General features: G+C 43.7%; 1 protein-coding gene across 1 annotated transcript in view; it reads right to left on the minus strand.

The window, feature by feature from the left end:
• Positions 1–1,326: 1,326 nt before the first annotated feature.
• Positions 1,327–19,250, minus strand: part of Il15 (interleukin 15) — a 43,668-nt gene continuing 25,744 nt past the window's right edge. Inside the window, exons 2-7 of the mRNA XM_048333506.1 lie at positions 10,848–10,946; positions 9,510–9,607; positions 8,207–8,291; positions 6,213–6,257; positions 4,415–4,552; positions 1,327–1,741 (exon numbers count right to left, since the gene is read on the minus strand). Coding sequence (XP_048189463.1) covers positions 1,631–1,741; positions 4,415–4,552; positions 6,213–6,257; positions 8,207–8,291; positions 9,510–9,607; positions 10,848–10,859 — 489 coding nt within the window. The 5' untranslated portion in view covers positions 10,860–10,946 and the 3' untranslated portion in view covers positions 1,327–1,630. The remainder of the gene's footprint in view (positions 1,742–4,414; positions 4,553–6,212; positions 6,258–8,206; positions 8,292–9,509; positions 9,608–10,847; positions 10,947–19,250) is intronic.

Genomic DNA, 19,250 nt, shown 5'->3' on the forward strand with positions numbered 1-19,250 from the left:
CATGGGCTAGGTGGCAGGTGTTTTCAGCATGTAGAGTACTGGACAAGGTGGAAACAGAATGCCCTCTGGGAAAATGGGATTGGAGTGTCCCATCAGAAAGGACAATGCGGATTTCGAAATGCAAATGAATGACAGATGTTATAAAGGGCACGGGAGTGGAAAGTAAAATTCAGCTCGCTGCAAATGACTGCTTTGCATCTTCTGTTAAGAACAGAAGTTGCAGGTCTGTGCTCAAAGCTTACAAAATTCCACTGAATTGACTCAGAATAGGTAATACTTACTTAAAATTATAATTTGGAGTGCTAGAAAATCACCCATTTTAAACCTACCCTGGACGGGCTTATATAACCAAAATGAGCTATGGGTCACTAAAAAACGTGCAGCTGGTATTAGGATTTTCCTTTTTCCAGTGCTCATTGAGCCACACTTCCAGCTCTAGTTTTCACTGTTGTTGTTTTTTTTAGGTCTTGTTTCTCACCTGGGCATAAGATCCACCCACCCACTGTGGGCGTCCTGTCTTTGCTGGGGCCACAGATGCAGACCGTTGCATCCATCCTGCAAGATAGAGTCCCGAGGACTTTCCTGCCTGGGCTGCCCCGTTCCAGCAGTACCGCAATCCCAGCCTCCACGGAGGTAGGGACAACAGGCGAGTACCACGGTGCCTGGCGTTGGTCAAGAGAGGGTCTCTCAAACTTACTTGACTTGAGGTTAGCTTCAAACCTCCATTTCCTCCAGCTCAGCCTCCCAGCTGTGACCCATTGGCAATCAGCTAGGTAATTACTTCTGTTAGAGAAAACAAACTCCAAGTCATCAGTAGGGGTTTTTGTTTGTTTGTTTGTTTGTTTTAAAATTCTACAAACATAAATAAACTACCGCTGAGGAAAACAGGGTCTGTAAATGTTATCATGGCCGTAGTTTTTCTACACACCCTTCTACCTGTTGCTGGAGATCTGCGATTGCCACCGTGACTGACTTAGGGGCCCACACTGTATCCCAGAGGTGGCAGTGGCCTTCTTCCCTCACAAGTGCTTTATGTCTTATCATTCATTTCGTCATCCCAAACTGAGTGTAGACGAAAGCACTGGCCCATGGACACGGCCCCTTTTCTCCCGGGAAGCACATTGGTTCTGTGGGGTCTACGCGGGCCGGGGAAGCCGAGGGGCGGGCAGTTCGGATCTCCCGTGGGGAGAAGGAACGGCAGCTTCGCTGTGGAGTGACAGCCTGGGCCACTCCCCTCCTTTCCTTCAACATCTCACCGTCACCCTGGGGGCCCGGATGTCCCCATTTTCCTATTAGAAGTCGATGATCATCGGTGCAATTTCCATGGATAAGACAGGTATCATTTTATTCAACATCTTTATAATATATTACAAACACAAACACACAAAACGTCGATAATAAATTAAACACAAAGGGGCAACCTAAGTCTGAGAAAAGCTCCTAGCCCGCACGTTACTCAGATAGTCTTCGGTCTCCCTCCCTAAGCAGTCTTAGGGTGCCCAGTCCTGGTCATTTCCTTGCCGGGAGGACTGGTTCTGGGAGCACCGTCCAAGCACAGAGCAGGCCGCGGCCTCTCCACAGCGGGAAGATGCTCGCTAATCGCGGAAGCACCGACGAGGAGCCCCGGCAATCAAGAAGGGTGGATGAACATTTGGACAACACGCACGAAGCTCTGCAGAAATTCGTTAATGTTTTTCTCCTCCAGCTCCTCGCATGCTCGGCATCCAGATTCGGTGATGTTCTGCCGCGTTAAAGAAGGAAAAGAAAGAATCAGATTGGCAAGCCTAATATATCTCTTGCCTGGGAACGTGACATTATTTGAGCCATATGCTCAGGCCTTTAGACAGGAAAGGTTGGCTAATTAGTATCCTATAAAGAACAACGATGACAAAAGAGAATTGGAAGACAGGAGCGTTGTCTTTCCTGAAATAGATTCCGATTATTGAAAATAAAAGCCCTATCTGGTGGACGGCGGACTTCTTATTTAGAGCCGAGCAGTGATTTCTTGTTATCTACCCTGAGTACAAGTCCCATTTATTTTTATTTATTTATTTGATTGATGTGCCAGTCCCGAGGCTTGAACTCGGGGCCTGAGCGCTGTCCCTGATGTTTTCTTTTCCTCATAGCTCACAGTCTACTGCTTGAGTCACAGCGCCGCTTCCAGCTTTTTGGTGATACACGGAAGGTAAGAGTCTCAAGGACTTTCCTGCCCCCGCTGACTTCCAGGGGCGATTCTCAGGTCTCAGTCTCCTATGGAGCCGGGCCGCTGCACCCCTTGAAGGGGCTGGGCTGCTGCACCCCCTTGCTTGCCCTCGCACCGTGAGCATGTCATACTGTTGGAAGCCCACTGTCTTTGCCTTTCTCTCTGTGACATTCGGGGGGCGCTGACTCCCGCAGGGACGTTTAGGGGTCCCCAGGCCCCTGGCGCTCAGCTCATTGCACTGTGCTGTATTCCTACTAGACTTCTTTCTCTAATTCCTTCCGGGAGGGGGAGAAGCCAAACGCGCCGTTTCCGTAGCGTTAAGCTTAAGGCCTGGCGCGTCGTAACCACCTCAGCCTCGGCGGAAGTAACTGCTTAGGCGAACTCCCCAAACTGTACATCCCAACGCAGTCTCGTGGACGACAGGAATATGGCAAACGCAATGACTGCGAATACACGTTGGTAGAAACCATCTCAAGTGGAAAGGCTGTGCCAGCAAAAGAAAATATAAAATAGAAATGAAATTAGATTCGGCATCCCTTAAGCACAGGGAAGATGGACTCAGCCCCATGGATCCCGCGCACGCCATCTGCCAGGAGCTGTCCTGCTCCACAGACGGCCGTCCTGGGTGACCCAGAAGATCGTCACGGCAGAGAGGAAGGCCGGGATGTTAAGTCACACCCGGAGATCTGCCCACCGCACCCCACCGTGCCGCCGCGAGGGCGACCGTGAACATCCACTTGAACGCGGTGGACCTCGGCCTTGTCCGGGGTCACCCCCAGCCTGGCTCCCTGTCACCCCCAGCCTGGCTCCCTCCGCTAGCACAGCACCGGCGGCGCCTTAAGCCCGCGCAGGTGCATTTCCCAAGCCTATCGAGAATTCAGTGCAAGCCAGGAATCCCACGGAGAACCGGGCCAGGGAGGAACCTCATGCTTGCTCCTTTGACGTCGATGCTCCAGTGGAGGAACCCAGACCACCAACTTCAGGAAAGGCCGTGTACGTCGGGGAGGCGGCAGAGGAAAGACCCGGTGTGCACAGGCGACGGCACCCAGCCAGTGAAGCGAAGGCCTAAGGCAGCCGGGCATGTGTAGGGCACAACCGATGTGGGCAGCACACTGGATCTGGAGCCTGCATGGCCCCTGCTGGGCTACAGCACCTTCCCCCGGGACCCGCCCCCCCAATGCCAGCCTTCTCCCTGTCACCACCCATCGGCTGATCCCTTCGAGACCCCCGGGCCCTGACCCGCCTTCCCTGCGCCACCAGACTGCAAAGCCTTCGCTCTGCGTCCCCTGAGCCCTGTGTCCTCCTTCCTTAGGAGCGGGAGTCCCGGCTATGCCTGCCTGTTCCTTTGTTTTTGTACCGTATCCCAAAGGCCACAAAGCACTGATTAAATGAGGTGACTTCACTATCCTTTAAACTCCTGTCCATCTTTGTTCGGTGACTGGAAGCCATCCTTCTTCTCTTTCAGGGCTTTGGCACAATTCACTTCCTACACACGCTGAGAGTCCCGGCTGTTGGCTGCCTTGGTACCTTGACTGCTTGTGTTGCCTGCAAAGCCCTAATGGTGTATTCAGATGACTGGTGCTTTCGTTATTTATTTTCAGCATTTAACTTGTCAGGCAAGAGGTCACTTTGGAGTGACATTCTAGGTGAGGGCCAAGACGGCCCCTGCTGTACCGGTAGGAAGTGATTTCAGCTCACAGTGGTCTGGTTTTGTCTACCTTCAACCAGAAACAAGGACCACTCAATTCAAAGAAGGCGGATAAGGAGTGTGGTGATAAAGAACAGGACGAGGAGGAGGAAGAAGAGAAGAAAGAAGATGAGGAAGAGGAGTAGAATGATCTTGGAGACATACTGTAAGCATGAAAGGGCTTATTGAAGCCTAAAGAATCGCATCTGGCAGACAGTGGTAACTCAATGAATGTGAGTGATCTATGGCTCACTATTGCTGGTGTTGAACCTTACACGAGTTAGCATCTACACTGCACCTCCGTCTCGGTTCACCACTAGTCTCTAGCACAGAAGCACGTGGTAGCACGGCTCGGCAAATGTCTCTTTACCGAATACCGTAGAGCGCATCTGCTCTGGTGCCCCTTTCGGATGCCATTGGACTCGCTCTGAATCCTCTCCCCTCTGCGCCCCTTAGGAAGACCTGCTCGCCTGTGCCCATTTCTCCCAGCCGGGCCAGCTTGGTAGGACTTGCAGAGAACTCACCCCATTAGAAGACAGGCTGATGTTGGCCAGGACGCGGACGTTGTTTATTGTCTCATGAATGGTCTCGTTTCTAGATTCATGCACAATAACTTGCAACTCCAGCAGGAAGCAGTTCATCGCTGTGACTTTGCAACTGGGCTAAAAAAAAAATAACATAAAGAACTATTTTGAGGGGGGAAAAAAAAGATTCTCACTCATTTCCACATCGATGTCATTCTCATTTTTAAAAACATCGATCCAGATGTTTTATAAAGACCTACACATCTCTAAAAATGTTACATAGGACCTTTTTCCCCTCAAGGATAGCGCTATTAGACATAGAATGTCACGAACGCAGACAGATGGAATGACCTTTTCTCGGCCAAAGCGCTTCCGCTATGGAAAGAATGATAAAGGTAGCCCCCGCCTCTCAAATGCCAACACGGAGGTCCACCGGTAAGAATTCTAGAGTCAGGCTGAACGTCAACCTTTCACCGCAGTAGCTTCTCATCATCCCATTCCGGTACTTTCCGAAGCCCCAGCGGCAGAAGGAATTCCGAGAAAAATTAAGGCAGACATCGTACCCTACTTACTGGCTAGCCAAAGGAGGAAGGGATCTGTAAAAGGTGCCAGGACAATCCATTTCCCACACAACAGTCATCTAACAGAAACTGGAACTTAAGCCATTGATTGAATAGAAATCTGCCCATGACGTATTTGGGTCCCTGGCTGCTGCTGGCACAGGGCCTGATCCTTGCAGACATTTAGCAACTCTCACTAGGCGGCTGAATCCGTGAAGGAACGCAGCCATGGGCAGGCACTGCAGGGTAGACTCTAGGAGCATCCTAGCAGTAACCAAGCGGAGGTTCGGAAAGGCTTAGTGCTCCAGTTAGTTACCTTCTTGCAAGAAAGCAATCTCAAGATGTGTGAGCTGGTGGCTCATTGACTTCTGTTTAGGGAAAAGTGCAACGCAAATCAGAACACATGCTGACACCAGAGAAGAGAGAAACATTTGATGGGCAGCAGCCCCAGCCTCACTGGGGAATAAACACATTTTTCCTCGTTTCTGCCTATGGCTTTCTCTCTGGTGTTTTGTAAAATAGTTCAGATACAGTCTACTTGAGACATAGCACAGAGGACACTATTTTGCACACACACACACAGTAGAGTTTGTCTTCCCTTTGGTGAAGCTGGGAATTTATTTCTTGGTTTTAGTACTAGTCCAGAGAGGAAAGAGTACCGTCACGAGCTCCCTTAGGCAATGTCGGAGTAGGAATGAAACATTTTTGGATTCTCATAAATTGTGTGGATTATGTCTCTGCTCTCACATAGAGAATACTTAGCCCAAAAGCTCTCCTGAAAAATGCAAAGATTCGTGCAAAATATCAAGTATGGGCACCCGTAGGCAATTTATAGAAACTGTGATTAGAACATCCATAGACCACAGCAGAGAAAACAACTGATAAGTTGGATGGCATTGAAGCGATTAATGATTCAAGCGCCTAATTTCATTGCAATCTAACTGCATTACAAAAACGTGTAATGAATTTTGTTTGATATTGATAGACTAGGGTGTTTGGGGTTTTTTGTGTTTTTTTGTTTTTTTTTACTATTTTGATTTGGGGGCACCATTACAAAAATAGTATCTGAATAGCTTTACTTTCCCCATTTCCACAAAGTCAACAATCATCACATACAGGTATCAGAAGTAAACATCCAAAACAAGATTTGAAACCTATGTGCATTTCAGTTAAATAATAAAAATTATGCTTTTGAAAGCTGAGAAACTGTCAACTTTGCAAAAACAATTTGTACTCACATCAACATCACTCTCGGTATATAAAGTAGCATCAATGTGTATAGACTGGAAGGAAATAAAATTAGATAATATGAAAACATATGCCATGCTTTAGCTATTAACTCACGATCTACACATATACCTCCCGCTCCTTTCTAACTTCTGGCCACCTCTATTCTGACAAATGTTCTCTTTTAAGCATTTTTATTAGTCTGCATTAGTCACACAGGCAGGGGAGGGGTTTTTCTGTTTCATTTCCACATGTTTGCAAGTACAATACAATCAACTTCACCCCTTTGTCCTTCTCTCCCTTTTTCCTCCCCTTCCCTCCCTCCCCCCTCCCCTCCCAAAACAATCTCACCAGGCTTTAGTGTTATATTACCATAACTGCAAACTATTTTTTATACTGTATATTGAGGCACTGATAGGATTTCAGCATATCAATCGATGGGGAACACAATTCATTTCATATTTTTTCACCTGTGTTTTCTCAATCAAATGATCTGATCCTATTGTTACCTTGTTCTGGATTTGGATATATATCTGTTGGGTTACAATTGTTGGTTTTCAGCTATTGGACAACAGATGGAATCAATCCTATTTGACTAGGGTATACAATTTATTGCCGAATTTTCTTGTTAACATTTTATTGAGGAACTTGATATATAAAATCCTGAGATAATTGTTTTGGGTCTTACTTTTGTTACCAAACCCATCTGATTTTAGTATCGGAACAAAATACGCCCCCTAAAATGAGTGGAAAAGTTTTCCTTCTTTTATTTTCTGAAAGAGACTGTACAATTTTAATTCTTCTTGAAAAAAAACATTTTTTTTCAGAATGTTCCAGTGAAATAGACTGGGTCTAGAGTTTCTTTTAGGATATGTATATGATGAATCCAATGTCTGTATTGGTAAAGGGGTACTTGAATGACCTACTTCAATTTTGCTACATTTTGTAGTATGGAGTGTTTGAAAGACTAGTTTGTTTTCTGTAATTTCTCAGATTTATGTGCATGAGATTGTTTTTGGTTTTGTTTATTAGACTTTTAATGACTGCATAGTTTGCACCCCATAGTTTTATTTATTACACTTGTCACTACAGTTAACCTCCACTCCAGTATGATCTAATCTTAACTTCATTAAAGTCATCTGAAAAGATGCTATGTTTTTACCTCCAATTTTCTCTCAAGTAGACTACCTTCCAATGAACTCACTTAAATCTGTCCTATTCATTTGTGAGTCAGTCTTTCCAGCTTACTTTGTATTTTACTTATCACAATGTTTATAATTCTGTTATTTCCATTTGGTCCCATCTATATCTTCAATTTCTCAGATTTGTATATCTTTTACTTTAACGGTATTGTAATGAATTACTTTTTGGAGAACTTTTTGCAATTGGTGCTTTCAAATCCATGTCAGATATTCCAATATCTGATCCATCCTGGTTGCAGCTTTCATCTTCTTGGTATCCAGGCCTTGTGGCTACTATACTGTGGTACTACCACTGAGGCATTTATTGTTGTTTGTGTCTCCTACTGGGACAGAGGGCCCTTCTCTGCGCCAGGCTTGTTTTTTAGGTAGAGGATAGGTATAAATAATGCTTTCCAAGTGCTCTATTGGGTGGGATTTTGCTGTGTATTGACTGCTGGTTCTATTAGGCCCGCTGGCATCTATGGGTGGGAGAAGAGATTTGCACTCCATTGATAAGACATTCCTCCCTGGGTCGGCCCACCCCAAGTCCCCTTACCAGTGATACCAAGCTACCTGGTTTCTCCAGATAGAAGAAAGAAGTCTGACCTAAAGCAACCAGAGCTCTTTAGGTGAAGCCAGTGACAGATTAAATCTTCAAGATAACTAAAATCCAGAAACACTAAGAGAAAGATTTCTCCAAATATACTACCAAAACGATTCCCATTTCCAGTGAGATTTCATTAAAGCTCAGCAAGGAACAGCGTAAGAAAAGACAAAGGTCCTAGCAAGGATGTCAGCTCAGTTCTAGACACGTGAGTACTCACTTGAATAAGTCCCTTGATTTTTTCCAGATCACGTCTTACATCATCCCAGTTGGCCTCTGTTTCGGGAAGAGCCGCGCTGACACAGCTGAAAGGGAAGCACGGAGCAGAGCATGCTGAACGACCACAATATCGACGTCTTAAACACGGTGCGCAAACCACCCCACCATGTAAGTTCTGAGTGAAGACATCGGTGCTAGCCTTGTCTCTCTGAGTGTGCCAGAACCCTGCAGACGCACAGAAATACCAAACGGCACAGCCTTGCCCCTCAGATTAACAATGGTCCGCCAGCCCTGAAGGTTCCAGAAATCCCTGACTGAAGGCATAGTGTCTAAGTAACCTGGAGTCGTGTGTCAAAGTGAAACAGGTGTGCGGTAGTGCTCAATAAATGTTCTTGAGTGAATGACTACATTTCTTGAAGAATTCACGTTCCTTTAAGAATTTAAGGCCTAATAAATATGTGAACATGTATCATCGTGTGGCAGCCGGTGTGTTTCGTGGTGTGTTAACTGTGGTTCATCATGCTCACCTGAGGGTTGTGTTGGTCCAGGCTTTCTCCATAACGCATTATAGATGTAGCTCAATCTACTCTGAATGATCATAGTTGTATTCACTTGGGTAAAAACTGAAATTTGATGTCCAGATAAAGGACACGCTGAAGAAACGACCTTGGAGTGGTGTTAGAGCGTCAGGAAAGGTCGTCCTGAGGGGCCTCGTACAGCAGCTACCCTCTCTGGAGAGGGAGGAGTGGCTACCAGAAGCCACGGGCTCCTCTTACCACAAGGGAAAGACCTCAGATTCGATAGCAATTGGTTGGGCAACGTGACCAACCAATCTGTATTGATGCCAATATCTAAACCAACACATTTGCTGAAGCTAAGAGAGAAGAAAGCAGGCAACAGAGATGGGGAACACGGATTGCAATTTTAGGAGAAGAAACCAAAGACCTACTTAAAGAAAGAAATGTTTTCAATTTAGTGAAGTTAAGGATCAAAGCATAAGAGGAATCAACAACAGTTAAAGTAACATGAGCAAGTCCCCAAATACCTACTTTATACTGTTGTGAAAACACCACTCAGTCGGTTGTCAAAGGGCCCAGTTTATTGGGGGCATAGAAGACTCATCGGGGATATAACTACCTGTGTACTTAATCTCCTCTGAACCCCCATAATCTTCCCCCCGATTATACCCCAAACCAAATACAGAGCCCCGAGAAACAAGACCCAGTGAATCACAAGCAACTTCACGGAGTGGGTGATTCAGGATGAGAACTTAAGATAAGTTACGATGACATCTGTGAAATTACCCCAAAATGAAGACATGAATGCCAGCCTCAGTTAAAAAATGACTGTTTAAAAGTAGACATAAGTAGCACTGGATGGAAGGACTTCTCAGGTGTGGTTTCTGCAAAATACAATCATAAGTAAGATGGTCATCCACTTTTAGGCAAATATTAGGTGGCAAATAACCCTTCAGCATAAGCATATTTATGGACACAAAGTTTCAGTTATTTCACAGTAAGTTTTCCTTTATCAGAAATAAGGAAACTAAGATTTTTTTTATCCTTTGTAGCTTTTCTCCCATCTCCAAAGATGCCTCTTCCCGCAAAAATTCTTTAGTAAGTTTTTTTCCTGCTGCCTTGCAATGGTAATTTAATAAGGTTTACCATGATTCCATGATTAACATCTATACTAATGTTGTCTATTAACCTTTTCTATTGGCTCTGAATTCCTTTCATCCTTCTCTCCTTTTTAATAGGTGAATATATTTTATACAGTACACAGCATTGGTGTGAATTAATAGCAAGTACACTACTTATACATTAAGTTCCTGCCACTATCTGAAAATTAACAATATTACCCTTCAGAGATACACCGAGTAAAAATGGAACTGACTAGAGATAACTCTATCATAAGAGTCATTGCAAAACAATGTTTCCTGCTGATTTGGGAAAATCATTTATCTTAAAAATCCCCAGAGCTTTGATATTTTGTGTACTTTTCTGTGTTTTCAAAGCTCTTGGTTTTGTTTAAAAATAAAAGAAATAAAAAATATGAAGTACTGTGTTTCATGGAGCCTCTCCGGAAGAGAGGAGAAATCCCCAGGCCTCGTCCCCAAATGCTGTTCCGTTTATTGAGAGGACAGATATTTAGAGAAACATAAGGAATGGAATAATGCATTTTGAATGGCTCAAACAGCATTGCGAGATGGTTCATCTTGTTTTCTAAAACCTACGCTCTCTATTTTCAAAATAAAGGCAATCCTTTTGTGTACAGACTTTAGTGACATTCCATCATAATTCATCAAATGAATTGTGAGGCATATGAGAATCCAGTAACATTTTTAGAGAACAGTAATATGCTAACTGGGCCCCAGTGGCTCAGGCCTATAATCCTAGCTACTCAGGAGGCTGAGATCTGAGGATCGCAGTTCAAAGCCAGCCTGGGCAGGAAAGTCCGTGAGACTCTTATCTCCAGTTAACCACCCTCAAACTGGAAGTGGTGCTGTGGCTCAAAGAGGTAGGGTGCTAGCTTTGAACAAAAGATCTCAAGGACAGCGCCCAGGCCCCATGTTCAAGCCCCACAACTGACAAAAGAAAAAAAAAAAGCAATATGCTATTTTCTTCTCTTTTTATTTTCCTTACCAAAATTCTCATTACTCAATGCCAGTCTACGTCCTTCTGTATTGAAGAAGAGCCGGCTACGGCGATGGGCTTCCAGCAGCCAGCCATCCAGAATCCCTCCTACAATGCAACACAGGGCAAAGGGGAAGCCATTAAAACCATGTAAGTACCATGTAAGTACAAACCAGAAAGAGGGGAAGGATTTCAGAGTGTACATAAGCAGACAAGGGGGACCTGCACAGGAAAAGTTACTTACTCTAGGACTTCCTGTAGGAAGAGCTGTTTGAATCACACCTTGAAGACTGGTTAGCGTTCAGGTATGGCTGAAAGGACAGAAAAATAATGTCTAGTGGAAGGAGACAGCGTGAGCAGGGCATGCAGAAGCAAGCACCGTGTGTGCGCAGAAAGCAGTGAGTCACTTTCTTCACTTGTGGAGGTCGTGCTGAGTAAGAGTAGGCAAACCTAGCACCTAGGCACAAAGCAAGATGCGGCAAACCTGTTCTGGAAAAGGACAGGTAATGAGTGCTGCAGGCTTTTCAAGTTTGTGGTCACTGACATAATTGTTTAACCCAACCACCAAAGCATGAAAGCAGCCACAGACAATTCCTAAGTGGATGGCTTGGGCTGTGTTCTTGCACAACTGTATTCATTACGAACACAGTGCCTTTCGGTCATCAGCCACCTATAGATCTCTTAACCAGGCCTAACGTGAGGGCAGCTGAGAAGCCCAGATCCTTCACTAGACACGGAAGATCTGTAGAGAGAAAGAAGAAGAGTGAGAGCTAGGGAGAGAGATAGAAAGCAGACGGGATAGGTAGGCTTGCTATATTCTTGTCACCGTTCTACAAAGCCACGTGCTTATGCACCTTTCTTTCTCATTTGGTAGCAATGTTGTACTAAGTGTTGAAAAACCTTAGCTCTGGGACAAGTATCATGAACCATTTTCTCAGTGTTACATGATGGTGCTACATAACTTGCTGCCCAGGATCCAAAAATGAGGTCTCTTTCTCCCGAGAGCTTCTAAAAGTACCTCAATTCAAACACTTACTAATGGAGAAGAAATTCCCCCAGACGCGTACTGCAGGGGGAAAAAATTAGAAATTAGGAGGTAGGTCTAAGCATCTTAGGAAGTAGCACAGAAAAAAACGAAAATGAAATGACTTACAAATTCAGGCAATAAAATCTCATAGTGTTAAGCTGGGTGCCAATGGCTCATGTCTGTAATCCTAGCTACTCAGGAGGCTGAGATCTGCAGATTGAGGTTCAAAGCCAGCCTGGACAGGAAAGTCCGTGAGAGTCTTATTCCAATAAACTACTCAGAAAATGGCATAAGTGGTTCTGTGTCTCAAGTGGGTACAAAGAGCTCAGAGACAGAACCCAGGCCCCTAGTTTAAGCCCAGAGATAGGCAAAAAAAAAAAAAAAATCCTTTTTCGTAGTGTTGAGGGAAAACACATGCATTCATCCTATAGGGGCACCAAAAAGGATAAAATACAAACGATGCAACTTAATAAACTTCCCAATTGCAATATAAAAAGGAACATACTAAGGGCTGGGGATATAGCCTAGTGGCAAGAGTGCCTGCCTCGGATACACGAGGCCCTAGGTTCGATTCCCCAGCACCACATATACAGAAAACGGCCAGAAGCGGCGCTGTGGCTCAAGTGGCAGAGTGCTAGCCTTGAGCGGGAAGAAGCCAGGGACAGTGCTCAGGCCCTGAGTCCAAGGCCCAGGACTGGCCAAAAAAAAAAAAGGAACATACTAAAAGCAAGTAATATACAGGCAAGAATCAGAGGAAATCTGATAATGGCACCACAAGAAAACTCATCTTCGGTGTTCTAAAGAAAATCAATCTGTGCCTAGAAAGTTATTAGTATCTGAGAAAGAGGGCAAACCCCATCCTGTCATAGCACATCTGAGAAAATGTAAAAACGGCAGAAATGTGTGTGGAATAATTATAGAAAATGCCTTCCAAGACAATAAAAAGTTATTCAAGCAAACCAAAATGGAGGGGAGATACTAGAAGGAATAGCTATCAAACAATTAACATTTACACTCAGGGCTACATAACTATTGACGACAAAGTTGTTTGAAAGGACATTGGATTTGTTTTTTGTTTTTTTTACATCATGTTGTGAAAGTTTTAAATTCTTGGGGTTAAAAACTTGATTCCTCCTTTTTCATTACTGCGCTTACAGACTCTGAAAGCAAGCTAGTGCACACTCCTGATGTAGGTGGGGTGTAATTACATTGCCCCCATCTCGCTGGCTGTTTAGCCTCATTTCTTTCCCTGCCGGGAGGGGGTCCTAGCTAATCGCCGCCTCACAGAACGCTTCCACATCTCACCTTTCTGCTACATCCATTTTGCCAATTTCAAATTCAAATCTACTTAACTATTTCTTGGGCGGGGGGGAGCAGGGTACCATTATAACTTCCAGAGAAGTGACTTTTAAGGTTATTTTTTAAAAATCTGAAATTATATCAGTCTCCTCTGGGGATCACAGATCAGTAATGTCAGTGATATTGAGCTATTTCGTTGAGTATGATTGAGTTATAATGATTTCAATAATATTGAGATCTCGTCTTCCTCCTCTTAATCTTCATTCTGACATCCTCTTCCAGACTTGTAAATGAAGTTTATTGAGGTGTAATTTGAATATAGTAAATCCTACACATTTTAAGGAGATGGGCTGCAGAGTTCTGACAATTACATCCACTCGTGGAAACAGCCCAATAATCGTGATACAGTTTATATTTACAATTACAGATGTTTCCTTCACATGCCAGAAAAGGATTCTATCCGGTGAAAAGTATTATAAACGATACAATATTAAGGATATGCACAGTAAAATGTGTTAAGACAGAACTCGCATGCACCAAACTGCCTACCTCCTAATTATACAGAAAAAAAAAGTTAGTACAAGATGAGCTGTGATTGATTTTTATCAGGATTTCCAGAAATTTAAATAGAAACGTCAATAGAAATAGCAATGGTAGGCCAGGAAAAAGGCTCTCCTTGGTCAGGAGTGGGGGGAAATCCCTGATCTGTAGCATTCACCAATTTCCCTTATGTAATATAAATACCTTAGCACATTGATTTCAAGGCACCAGCAGTTCAAAATCCAAGTCATAAAATTCTTGATCATTTCATCATTGAATTTAATGAGCCCATTAGAACTTGATCCATTGCATCACTGCCTAGGGAAGTTTTACCTCACAGGTAAGCTTAATAACACAAAGCTTATCTCACAGGTAGGTTCAATAAATATCTGGAATATTCACCAAAGGTTGTCTAGGACCCAGACCTACAATGTCTATATGCTAGACCTACAATATAGTCTAAAAAGTTGCAAAACGCTGAGTTCATAACTGCTACATTACATGATCAGAAACCAATAGTATTTGAGTACTGAAATGATTCACATAGAATTACAATAACATTAAACCACACACCAATCATAAAGCAATGCAAATAAAAGTATATCCAGTTATAAATATGAAATGATCCTTTTGAGAAGTTCTGGAATAACAATGTAAGTCAATAGGGAACAAAATAATTAATATAGCTATGGAATGTGGTAAAAGAATAATCAACTCATTTATAGCCTTTTGTAACATACATTATAACAATTTACCATTCATTAATCTTTAGGATCTCAGTGTACAGTAGATAAACATAGAATGAACTAGTACTAAAGATGCTCACAAGTCAGAGATGTGAATGAAAAATGATTAATAACCGTATGTCCTGAAATTGGCCATACATCGAAGATCTAGGTGGGAGGAACACACAGACAGCCAGGGAACAAATAAGTAATAGTCTGAAATGAGTGCCTTTAATCCTTTCCCCCAAAGAATGTTCTTCCTTTTAGAACAGTGCTATAGGCATCATACTGCTCAATCATTTTTTGAGTTATCAATAAGCTATATTAATCACCTGACAGATATAGCATGTACTTAAACAATTTACTGTGAATTCATTTTTACATTCTCACTGTCACGCCTATCTTTCACATAAGTGGTGTTCTAAATATTTATGATGTGAAAGTACTATAAATTGGACCATTTCTCCCAGATAGAATCATGGGAATTTGATAACGTAACAAGTAAGAAATGAATCAGTAAATGCCAAAGGATCCAGGAATCTACTGGTTGCATTCAGTTCTGTTCAGCAGATGTTTACTGAGTTTCTCATGAATGATGCACAGAGGAAAATCTCCACAGTCCTGCGCTTTAGGGTATTAGAGAACCCTTACATGCACGTTCCTTGTAATGTCAGAGGGTTTGTAGGTTGAAAGAAAACCTACTGGAGAAGATTAAAATAAATTACCTTAGAGAATGATTAAAGTTGGTGAAGCAAAGAAATAGAAAGAAAATAACGGTCAAAGGTGCAGAGACACGAAATACCTAAAGCTGACTGGCAGGCAGAGCCCAGGACGGCTCTGGGCAGCAGCCCAAGACCCTTTCCAATACACAAAAGCTACAGCAGAAAGAAAGGAAAAGGTTGGCACTATGGTTCAAGTGGTGGAGCACATGCCTACCGTCGAGCAAGCACAATGCTCCCAAGTTCCCACTCCAGGATAGCGTTTTATGATGCGTGTGATAGTCCTTAGGTTGTGATATCTATCATTTGTGATTTCTTTTTCTTTTGTAGTTCTAATTTGGGATTCTTCTTCTTAATGAATGAGGTAAAAGTTTGAGGCCCACCACCATCCCAGATCCTCCCTTGCTAATACAGCAGGCAATTTTCCAAGCAGCCAAGAAAGACACAGGCCAGCCTCCCAACTCCCCGCCGCGTCTTGTCTCATCCTGTCTCACTATCTCTTTATTTTTGTTGAAATGATGACATAATTGCCGCCACCCTGAGCTGAGTTTCATAGTAAAGGTGTGAGTAACACTCAGCTATAAATTCAATGTAATAGCAAGCTACAACTACATACACCATAAAGATTCAGCGAGATGAAGTCCTGCAGACGGGAGGCGTCACTGCAAATGTATGGACCCAGGAATGGTAAGTAATATGAAATCAGTGCTGCTTCAAGTAGGGTGGGATTTAGTTTGGCAGAGTAGATAGGCTTTGGATAGGTAGAAGGATGTTATTACAGTATAATATAAAACCAGCATGAAGGGGCTACTTCCCTCATGGTAGAAGACAAGCATCAAGGAAAGGAAGTTAAGGCTACATCTGGCAACTGGCAGGTTGGAGCCAGGTTGTTGGGGACCCTCAAAGGCAAGCTGGAATCTAATTTGCTAGGTGATGGGAAACTACATAAGATTTTCAGACCACAATGTTATACAACACTAATGCCTGACAGGAAAATATATGCATCCAAGCACATATATGTGCATAAATATATAAAATATCAGTTAGTATAAAACTTCAGACTGGCTTCTTACCTCTTAGACAACCTAGGACTCTAAGGTGACCCCTTTTTGCTCCTTGAATTACTATGTTATGTTACTCCATCAATTACTATGTTATGTGACTCCATGTTACATGTTACTCCACGGATTGCTGTGTGATTTCTCATCATGCTTGGCCATTCTTTTTCCAGGAAAGTGAGTCTGTTCATGACTGAGGAGTAAGAGTTCATCACTGATTGCATGCTGAACTTATGTATTGGCTGTTGACTCTGCAGGTCCAGATCCGGCCGTTTTGAGATCCTAACGTGGAAGCTCCCAGTGTTGGCGCCCGTAGGCCCAGCAGAAGCGTCTGTCTGGATAGCATTGCTCCCTGCTGCCACTTCTCCTGTAAGTGTGCTTTATAAACCACGGCGCCATCAAACAAGCACCTCTGTCTACACCTCAGCTTGCCTATTGAAGCTGGGCACAGCTCCATTTCTTCCCGAGCCCACACCCTGTGTAGGTGATACACTGTTCCCTTTAGCACTCTCACTATGGATAATTTGTTTCAATAAAATGACAATTTGTTATCTACTCGAAGATAGAAACATCCGTCCTGTCCTTTTCACTTCTCTGGTCCTGTTTTCACACCACCTGCTCTACTGTTGAACAACTATTGTTCTCGTAATTTGGGAGTGTTATCTGAATGCAGGCCTGCTTCCTCATCTGTGGGGTCCTGGTTTCAAGACCCATGGATGCCAACTCCACAGATGCTCAGGATTCTCGTGTGAGCTGCTGGAACCCCTGCATGGGACTTACGCAACCGTGCCACACTTCAAATCATCTGGAGATTACTTTTACTATTTGCTGGAGTAGAATGCCATGTAAACAGCCATAAAAATTGTTTAAGACCTAATGACAAGGAAAAATTCCTGAATGGGTTCAGTGCAGATCTACTACTTTTCAAACTTGGTCTGATGCCTGGCTGGTTGAACCGCAGAAGCGGGACCCTGAATACAGGGGGCTAACGCTACAGGGAGGAAGTACATGTGAGCCAGCATGATCAAATCACTTGTTCTAACGCTGCAGTTAGTTGAGCTACCAAGAAGAGTTACCAACTCTTATCTACGCTATTTATATGACATGATATAGTGTCTCACCTTTCTCTACAGGCCTCAAGGAAATTTCCAACGTGTTGACTTTCTGTCTGTATCAGCACTGTCGGAAGAACACAACCAAAAATCTTCCCAAAATGTGCAGTGAATATTCATTAAGGGTGCACTTCCTGGGACCTGTGTCTGGGTCAGCAAAGAGGTGAGTTGCTGCACATCAGTGATATTTGTGCACTTGGTGAACGTCCAAGGAAGAACCCGCGCAGGACCTGGTTTGCATCGACTGAAAGGGCCTTGCGCGAGCCCTGGATGGAGACTCAGGAGAGATGATATGTGGGAAGGAAAGTCCTAAGACCAAGCATTTGTCCACACACCCGGGGCAAAACACACAATTTTGATTTAAAACTGAACACCCAGGTTCTGAGTTTTAGTAACAAACAGAATGAGAACCCATAAAGGCAATTTGCAATCAAATTTAATGGGCGTTTGCTTCGCAGGCAAGACATAAAGTCATCATCATGAAGGAAGCTTTACAAGGCTTTCCATCAAGCGCTCGACAGAAACAGAGCCGTTTGACAAGTCTCTGATGCTCCAATAAAAGCAAAGAAAATAACAATACGATATCCATTCCGTGGAACGCGGCGCGAAGGGCCCGGGAGAGAGCTCACTTGTGGACAGGGAGCGGGGAGCGGCGCCTCCCGACTCCAAACACAGCCGCTCACATTCCCCCTCCGGCGACGATAAAGCATCGCTATCAAGCTAGAAAATCAACACATAGCCTCCTGAGCACATGGACCCCACCATTCCCCCACAGGATCCCACGGCTTTATGAAGCCACGTACTGACAGAGCAGCGACAGGAAGAGAAAATAAAACCCACGGCAAAACAGACAAACAGCTGTTTCCCCTTGCACGGAGGCATCATTGCAGATATATCGTACTCTACATACTTGCACAGTGAGAGCTCTCTGTGCTCCTTACACGCAAAATGACACCAGGAATAGCTCTGTGCTGTGTCGGTTGCTATTTTCCCCAACTTTATGACCAGAAAAATCTTTCCCTATGTGCGTATTACTCATAATATCCTCCCTTCCGGGGAGAGAAATGATAGCTCCATTCCTACTCCGACTTTTACTGTCCATTTCATTTTCTTTAACACTTTTAAACATCATGGTGACTGCTTTGACTTGTGAAAACTGAGCCATCCATTTTTTTTTTTTGGAAGAACCCATCAAGATGGCAACAGCAAGTGTTTTGTCTTTTTGCCAGTCCTAGGGCTTGGACTCAGGGCCTGAGCACTGTCCCTGGCTTCTTTTTGCTCAAGGCTAGTACTCTGCCACTTGAGCCACAGCACCACTTTCGGCATTTCCTATATATGTGGTGCTGAGGAATCGAACCCAGGGCTTCCTGTATACGAGGCGAGCACTCTGTCACTAGGCCATATTCCCAGCCCCGACATCAAGTGTTTTGCACAACATCTTTCACAGGAAAAGGCAAAAGCAACTTTGTCAAGCAATGTGTGGCCAGACTGGGAAAAAGCTACAAGATTGTATCTGGTTTTGTAATCTTTTGATAACTTATCTAATTTGTGCAATAATACAAATTATGAAAAAAAATACATCCAAAATAAAGGTTACTTCTGGTTAAGCCAAAGACAAAAGGAACACATATTTGAAAAGACAAGCGTATTGTAAGAAAGGTTGTGCTGTCTGAAGGAAGAACAATTCTACAGCTTGATTAGCCACAGGACCAATGTAATATTCCAATAGGTTTGCTAAAGTAGTCACACCTATTAGTTGTGTTTTTCTCGAGTCTTTATGAGATAGAGAAAATAAACTTCTTTGCAGTCAAACCAGTTAACTTCCAGCAACTGGAATATTGACTAAAGTCTATCACAGTAGGATATCACTTAAATAAACAAAACTCCATATTTGTAATTGGGGACGATGAAGCCCAGAGATAGTGACTCAAT

The sequence above is a fragment of the Perognathus longimembris genome, chromosome 24 (genome assembly GCF_023159225.1).
Source record: "Perognathus longimembris pacificus isolate PPM17 chromosome 24, ASM2315922v1, whole genome shotgun sequence".
NCBI classification, from domain to species: domain Eukaryota; kingdom Metazoa; phylum Chordata; class Mammalia; order Rodentia; family Heteromyidae; genus Perognathus; species Perognathus longimembris.